The 8967-nt window shown below is 38.7% G+C and overlaps 1 protein-coding gene across 1 annotated transcript; it reads right to left on the bottom strand.

The window, feature by feature from the left end:
* Positions 1 to 108: 108 nt before the first annotated feature.
* On the bottom strand, positions 109 to 5816 carry LOC108879439 (tetraspanin-13-like; the record flags this gene model as incomplete). Its single annotated transcript, XM_018670708.2, has 4 exons — positions 5555 to 5816; positions 4268 to 4435; positions 2939 to 3019; positions 109 to 221 (listed from the first exon to the last, which is right to left on the bottom strand). Coding segments are annotated over exons 1-4 (425 nt in total), but the record flags the coding sequence as incomplete, so codon positions are not given.
* Between the last annotated feature and the right edge of the window lie 3151 nt (positions 5817 to 8967).

Here is an 8967-nt window from a genome sequence, read left to right on the forward strand (position 1 = left end):
AAATCAAACAAATGCTTCTCACAGGAGGGTTAGAGTTTTATGATTCCTTTTATGATTTCAAATGGATTAAAGGAAACATTTCATGATTCATCACTGATTCACACTCACAGCATCACAGGGCCGTTGGGGTCCACCTGTTTGAAGCCACAGCAGTTGAGGCTCTTCTCCACATCCCTCTGTGTGCTCTGAGAGTTGTTCCACCCTACCTCCAGCAAGTGGTCCTGCAGCACACACGTTAGCAGCATGAAGAAGACCATTCAATTTGAGAGTGTTTCCACATTTAGGGGCTGTGTATACATTTATGAATGAATAACATTTTGATGTGTTTATTCTACAATGACACACAAGTGTTTAAATCATACAATACACAAATGGTTTGGGAAGGGGGCTTGGGGGATAGCTATCATTAACATCAGGGAGTGTGAGTTGCATTGTCCATGCAGGCCTGAGCAAAGTGTCTCCAGTCATCACTTTTAACCTTTGTCTTCAAACTAAAAAAAATTACAGACTATCATTGTCAAATAAATTTTTCTAAATCAAGTTTATGTTGTTATGTCAGTTTAGCTGTACAAAATATGTCTGGGCAGAAATGATCCATAGGCAGCGACATGACCTGATGACAATGAGTTTCTTAAAAGATACTATTTCATATTATTACAGTGTATTTCCCGACATACATTTTCCTCAGCAATAGCTCGAAAACAAGCTGACAAAACCTGCTCGCTAGTCTTAGCTAATGTGTATAGGGTGGCTTGTGGCCTCCAGCTAAGCTCCACCCACAAAAAACATAATGTGTACTAATGGTAAAAGGGTGTATACTGACACTACAGAGGTGTCTGAAGTGTTGACTGAAAAGTCACTTTTCAGAACAGAACAGCCAATCAGATATTTAGATTGACCTTACATCTGCCATACTGTATTTTCTTTTTTAAATCCATATATATATATATATATATATATATATATATATATATATATATATATATATATGTGTGTGTGTGTGTGTGTGTTTTATTAAGTATATTTTATTTATGTGAATGTTTATATATATAAATATGAAATGTTTCAGTATGGCCATGCTCAGCTGCAGTTATTGAGAATCTACCCTTAACCAACTTGCAGCTCTCTAACATTTAACATGTTTCACAAATAGTTTTTATTCTTACATGTGTGAGTAGGAGAAAACTGAAGGATTTTTCATTGAAGTCCAAAAGCTTGCTTCCTGAGTTTGAGTCCTGATCTCAACATCATAGAGTCAGTGTGGGGTTACATGAAGAGACAAGACACTGAGACAGACTAAATCCATAGAAGAACTGTGGCAATTTCCTCAAGATGCCTGCAACAACCTACCTGCCAAGTACCTGAAAAACTGTGAGCAGGTGTATTGAGGAGAACTGGTGCTGGTTTAAAGGCAAAAGGTGGTCACTGTAAAAACTTATGTGATGTAGTGTTTTTTTCTCTTTACTGAGACTTGGATGTAGTTTACTGATAAATCAAAAGTATTTTTTTGTTTTTCAAAATAAAAACCCTTCCCAGAAATCCTGGTGCTTGACTGTATCATTTGATATCATCAGTAGCATTAGAAAGGTGCGCACCTTTTTGCCTTATCACTGGTTGCATTAGTGTGGGGTGGAGGCTCTCTGTGTCATCAAAGCCACTAACAGCAACCACAAATCACTTCCACTTTATTACTAACAGCACAAAGCAAAGCCACTTCCTGAGAAATTAAGCTACTGCTGAATCAGTGGTAACAGATGATGTTCCCTTAGGGTGCTGAGGTTTTTATTGGTGTTTAACTACTCATATTAATCTCTTCAAATGGTGAGATCTTGATAATGCATCACTGTTTCTCTGAGGCAGGACTGTTTAATCATTCCAGGAAATTAGTGTGGCCATTTCTCTTGCTGCAGCCACTTCCTTCCCCCTGCCTTGTGCTCTTGTTCCTCACCTACTGATTCCCTGCATGGCCCAGGATGCCTTTCAGCCAAACTCACCTTTGAACAAGTAACTGACTTGCAGCTTCTGTGGGACAAAGAACACACTGCTTGTGCTCTTTTTCCCTTTAAGGACACAGATACGGATTAAGACCTATTGAGCACAGTACAATGTGAGGCATTCACCCCTATTCATTTTCTACAGGACAGAAGTAAATTGCTTCTCAAAACATCCTGAGATACTTGACTGACCAGTGATATAAAAAAATGAAAATCTGGAAAATTTCAAGAGGATGAAATTCTCCTATAAGTTGAGGAGTCATTTGCCAAAGCTGCAAAAAAAAAATGGTTATAAAGTTTAGTCTTTACCACCTGTGTATGTCTGTGGATTATTGCTTTTTCTGAAACTCTTTTGTATGTCATGTAAACAAGCTACTTGCCATCTTGCAAGATTTGATATGACTACAGTGGCAGACAAGACTCATTGCAAATATGTGTTAACACTGACCATGACAAAAATTTTAGAGCTGGCATGACTGCATATAAAGTCAAGGAATGAGGGTGAATTTGTCCTGAGTGGCACAAACTGAGGTGAGGAGGTGGATGCACGTGTTGAAAATATTTCAGTCAGTCAAATATTCATACCTAAACTGAGGCTCTCTACACCAGGTTCCTGTGTGTTTGGAGCTCACTCAGAGGCTGAGAGTGAGTCGACACACACTGGTTAGTATATGCTGTTTGAGGCCAATAAATAATGACTGCAAAAACAATTTAGTGGATAAATAATGTGAGATGGAAATTCACTTTACACCTTTAAAGATACATTACACTGTGGCCTGTTGAGGTTACTGCAGGTGTACTAATGTGTACTTATCAATGTACATATAATTACATATTATCACACTGTAAAACAGACCCAGGATGACTGCCTGTCATCATTTTCAAACATAAAAGTTTACTACTTAATGCTGCTTTAATGGAGAAACAGTATATTTTCATCTTACCTGCTGCTCTCTGTTGATGGCCAAACAGGCACTGGAAACAGAGAACTGCACAATAAACACCATAAACAGGACAATCATGTACTGAGCTCACTGTCAAGGAACAACAGCTACACACACTGTAAATAGTACACATTACCCTATTGACAGCCACTGTTACCAAACCACTGTGCATTAGAATCAAGGCTGCAGTTTTGCCGGCTGGAAACAGAGCAGAGTCTCTACATGGCTGACTACAGTGTGAAACATGATGCTGCTCTGCATCTCATTGCACATGCATACATGAATGGAAAATGGATTTTCCACAACAGTGAGGTGAAGAAGAATAATATGTACTATGACTGCACAATAACCACTTGTGGTCGCAAAGATGACATACTTCAGGTCATTCATTCATCAACAACCCTCTCCCTTCCACAAAAGACAATTCTTGGACACATGTAGACACTTGTACAGTAGACTGTCACAACATCAGTTTTTCACTACATGATTATTGTGACAAAAAGAATTCATGGTAACAATATTATTACAATATTTATAGAAAATGTAGTGAAAAGGCAAGCCGATGAACTGCTAAACAATCCACAGTATCATATGTGTATTATTAACATGATAATAATATTTCATTTTTTAAATATCATGGTTATCATCAATACTGGTAAATTGCAACACCCTGAAACTACTGAAACTACAGTGTCCACACAAATATTCTACACTCTCCTTGTGTTTCTAATTCCAAATATTAAACATAATTATTTTTCCACAACATGAATCAGATAACGCTGTCTACAGGCTAATATATGTATATGTATATGTATATATGTGTGTGTATATATATATATATATGGCTAGTGCTGAAAAACAAACAAACAAGGGACAAGGGAGCTGTCTGCTGGAAATATTTATTTCTATGAATATTTGTAGGCTAGCTGTTTCCCCCTGTTTCTTTATTGTAGGCTACACTAACCACATCCTGACTCTGGCTCTGTGCACAACATGAGATCATCTTCTCATCTCATTCTTGGAAATAAAGTCAGCAAAGAAGTGTAGTCTACTTCCTAAAATGTTGACACAACTTTGAAGAAGTGAACACTGCAGACTTGTGTCAAATCATCAACCATCAGATCAAGCTCAGTAACCCTAGCCACGCCCCCAATCAGTGATGTCACCACAGAGTAGCAGGTGCTTTTCAGTACAATAAAGTGATGATTCTTCTTTTCACTGATCCAGTCCAACCACCTGACATTTTTGGGGTGGTAGTATCTGAAATCTACCATGCTGTAAAACAAACAGCAGTGATAACAACCATAGCATGAGCAGCGCAAAGGATACAAAGAAGAGCAGGACCTGGTGATGCTTCATGGCTCCGATGAGGCCGGCAAGGGCCACAAAGAAGAGGAACACCCCCACACCGATCACACCTCCTACAACCTGGAAACTGGAGACCAGACCGAACCACTTCCCCCATGCTGCGATGCCGATCATCAGCAGGCTCACCATCTGCAAGACACACAAACAGAGTCTGACTCTGGATGCTACAGTTATTTTGTAAAGAATCACAAATAATTAGTAATATATGTCATACATTAAGATTAAGCTTTTAAAATCTAATGACTTTATTTGTTACATGCAGCTTAAATTTTCAGAAGAAGAAATCAACCCTTGTAAAAGTTGTGAGGATGAAACTGTCTCTATCAGGAAGACAAACAGCTGTGTTACTCTGCCCTACCTTCAAAGGCAGCGTTATTGTAATGTCTTATAGCACTGTCAATGTGGACATTGACCACCAACAATCTGAGTGAGTCAGGAGCAGTGACACACAGTCAGCTGATTAGTGCGAAACATACTGTATCCACAGCACAATGGAACATGGAAAGACAATTTGTTGTTTAAACCTATTAAAGTCAGGCCAATTCTATTTATATTCTATTTTCCAGGGCACCTTTCAGCAGGTCTGGACTGTACACTGTACTATATAAAATAAAAATGTATCCCTCGAAGTCCCCTCAACCTACATACAATGTGACCACATTAAATATGACTGATACATCACTATCACGTCATCAAACAAGTCCTCTCCAATAGACATACAACACAAGCTCAGTAGTATGACCCTCATGGACGTGTCAAATCAGCGGGGTGCCCCTTTAAAATGACTGCAGGGATCCGTGTCCAGGCCCTCTCTGAGGTGTAAATCATGAGGTCAAACCTTGTTGGGACCTGTAGATGTCATACAGTGATGATAAGAGCTATCAGAGGATGCAGACAGAGAGCCCTGAGAGACAGGACGCCTCCTGCTCTGCCTTCCAGTGTGACGGGAGGAAATAACAGTACAGCCTTAACAGCTGGACTCAAATAGTCCCATCTTAAAAAAAAGAGCAGGCTGCTGTTTAACTGTGTTATCTCTCATCTGTTTTTCCTGTGGGTACAGTGAGCATCTGATCCTGGTACCACAGTGAATAATTGATTAGAGCGGTGTCTGACCTCATCAGCGTGTTGTTTACAGCAGGATGTTTCCTCGGCTGTATTTACATACTACAAGATGAAGAATACTTTGTGTCTATTTATGAAAGCGGCGTAACGCTCAACCATATGGTAAATCCTGCTGTGGATACTCACAACATAGAGGATGTTGAGCGCGCACAGGGAGTGTTTGGAGCAGGTGAATCCAGCACAGCCCATCTTGATAAATAAATACAACAGATCCTTAAAACACGCGGTCGAATATATTTCGCCTCAACAAATGAAATCCGGACAAACAATATTCTCTGGCCAAATAATTCCGCTTCCCCGCTGGAATACGTGGTCGTCGAGCGGCAGGTCTAACCTGCAAAGAGCGGAGCTGCATGCGTCAGTTCAAAACAATTAAACCGGAAAACAGAGGAAGTTGGACATCACGCCTTCAAAATAAAAGCACGCAATTTCTCACCTAAAAAGTGGGAGTTTAATTAAAAGTAATAGTCATTAGGCACACTCATGGCATCAGTATGTCTGTGGGAATATGTTTTTGTTTTGTTTTTTTAACAACCTGGGTATTTACATTCTACAGTTAAAAGACTTACATGATTCTGGTGTTCATTTCCAGTATATAAATTTCAGTTGGACTGTTCTCAGGTCAGTTAAATAAATAAATGACAAGAAACCTCTGTGCTGTTGCTTAATGTCTGTGTTTCAGCTTTGGGTGCAAGGTTTGGTTAGAGGGTGATATTATTATTACTATCCTCAGTAAATAATGGTGTCTTTTTAAACATGAGACATGATCATTCAAGTAGACTCATTCTGGACACATGGACACAGTTACTTATGGTTACTTATGTGATCACATAAAAGAACTGTGAACTGAAACATTTCTAGATATAATATTGTACTGCTATGGAACTGGTCTTTCCTCATAAAGTCTGCCAATATCATCATCACAGATCCATCTAATGATGAGTGAGGGGTTATCACAAGATGCATATATATACATATTTAATACACAGACATATCAACTGATGTTGGTATGCCACCTCATGGCAGCGGAAATATGTATTCACTATTAATGACTGTCAAATATAAGTGGAATTTAAGAATCTGGACCATAACTGTTCCTGAGGTGATGATGTGATAATACAGTCTATACAGAACAATTTATCTCACTACTTAAGTGACAAATGCAGATTTAGTATCAGTCTCCAGTTTAACTGATGTAAATACTAAATACTGTCACTGGTGATATTAAATGTTTGGATGGAATTCAAAACACCTTAAACTCCATACTTTTATTTTGAAGAAGAATTTACATTAAATTCCGGTGTTCGTGTGGTCACCTACTTTAATTTGACGCCCGTTCGGCGTAAGGGACGGGCTCCAGGGCATCCACCCTACTGATTGGCTACACAAAGTCCTGTTGTTTCCCCTGAAAATCTTCCAGAAAGAATCAGGATCAGTGGGCCTAACCTATTTCACTTTTCATAGACATGCAGTCAGGTTTAGTCAGAGATGCTGTGAGGTGGCTACTTGTCTGGTGATCAATGTCATTCCTCTTGTCTCATGTTACACTCACTACATTTATTCATCAGCAACCTTGTTGAATTGAAGAGAGCACAGTCGATTCTGGATCATATCTCTTCCTCACACAAACTCTATCTCTCTCTCTTTCTCTCTCTCCCTGACACACACACACACACACACACACACGTGATTCACAGGAATGTGAGCGAAAATATTACAAGCACACAGATCTATTCCAGTGACAGTGGTTCCCATGTTCACCAGCCTGTAACAACAACAACAACAATTGAAAAAAAAGACAGAAAATATTGTCTGGACAGGGTGACAGTGACCATCAAGAACACATTTAACTGAGACAAAATTGCTTATTCAGTTCATTTTAAACAAAAGTGTTAAAATTTTATATTTCAGATTCTTGGTCTCTATATGTGTGGTTCCCACTGTGAAGCATGGAGAAGGAGGTGTGATAGTGTGGAGGTGCTATGCTGGTGACACTGGCACTGGCACACTTAACCAGCATGGCAACCACAGCATTCTGCAGTGACATGCCATTCCATCTGGTTTGTGCTTAGTGTGACCGTCATTCGCTTTTCAACAGGAAAATGAAACCAAACACACATCCTGGCTATGTAAGGGCAATTAGACCAAGAAGGAGAATAATGGAGTGCTGTGTCAGGTGACCTGGCCTCCACAGTCACCTGACCTAAACCCAACTGAGATGGTTAGGGATGAGTCGGACTGCAGAGTGAAGTGCTCAGCACCTCTGGGAACTCCTTCAAGACTGTTGGAAAACCACTCCAGGTGACTACGTCATGAATCTGACTGAGAGAATGTCAAGAGTGTGCAAAGCTGCCATTAAAGCAAAAGGTGGCTACTTTAAAGAATCTAAAATATAAAACATTTTCTAGTTTGTTTAACACTTTTTTGTTTACTACATAACTCCATATGTGTTCCTTCGTAGTTTTGATGTCTTCAGTATTAATCTACAATGTAGAAAGTAATAAAAACAAAGAAAACCATTGAATGAGAAGGTGTATCCAAACTTTTGACTGGTACTGTACTTTGAAGGCATTCCTCCAAATTCTGAACTATGTTTCCCTTTTGACACCATTCAGTAGGTGTGACTCCCAAGCAACAACCTGCACAGCTTAAGCTCTTATGACCAATAGATGTTAGACCCCTGTGATTTTGCTCTGTGTATGTGTTTTCACTTACACAGAGGTATAATGCTTCATGACTTGTCACTGAAAAAGTCCTGCTCCAAAACAACTAAGTATACTGCAGTGACAGGACCTGGCAGTGGCCTTCTTTATGTGGTTACTAGTCCAGGTCTCACACATCTGACACAACAAAGAACCATCAGTCCAATTTAGTATATTTCAGTCAAATGCACATTATGAAAAGTACATAACATGTGTATGTATCATTATGTGACAAAGTTCTATAATGTGCTGCCAACATTTATATTATTTTATAGTCAGAAGTGCCATAATAGTCTAATGTATTGTTGGCTATCTTATCAAAAAAGCCACAGTTCCTATGAAAATATAAAATATATGTATTGTAATTTATTTGATGATTTACATTTCTTATTATAAAATATTGTTGTTATATTTCTGTAATACCTTTATCAGAAAATGTTACCATAAAAAAAAAAAAAACATTCTTATCTAATACAGGAAAAGTTAGCAGGACCAATTTTTTCACCAAACAATACCAAATATTTCAAGACATTTAGGGAAGTTCAACAAAGAGAACTTTCAAACAGAGAAGGTATAGAGTATTTGACAGACACAATCAGCACAACAATGGAACATAAAATCTGGAAAACAGTGAGTGTTTTTAAAATGTATTTATTTATTTTACTATACTCTCATAAGAAGCTGATTTTTAAAGGAATAGTTCAACATTTTGGGAAAATCTGGGAAAAGATGATGGTGTATGGAGCCAGAGTTAAGGTAGTTAGCCTATCTTAGCATAAAGGGTGGAAGCAGAGGAAGCAGCTAGCCTGACTGTCCAAAAGCCGTTTATTTTTTTGT

This window comes from Lates calcarifer, unplaced genomic scaffold, assembly GCF_001640805.2.
Source record: "Lates calcarifer isolate ASB-BC8 unplaced genomic scaffold, TLL_Latcal_v3 _unitig_663_quiver_1255, whole genome shotgun sequence".
Taxonomy (NCBI): Eukaryota; Metazoa; Chordata; class Actinopteri; family Centropomidae; genus Lates; species Lates calcarifer.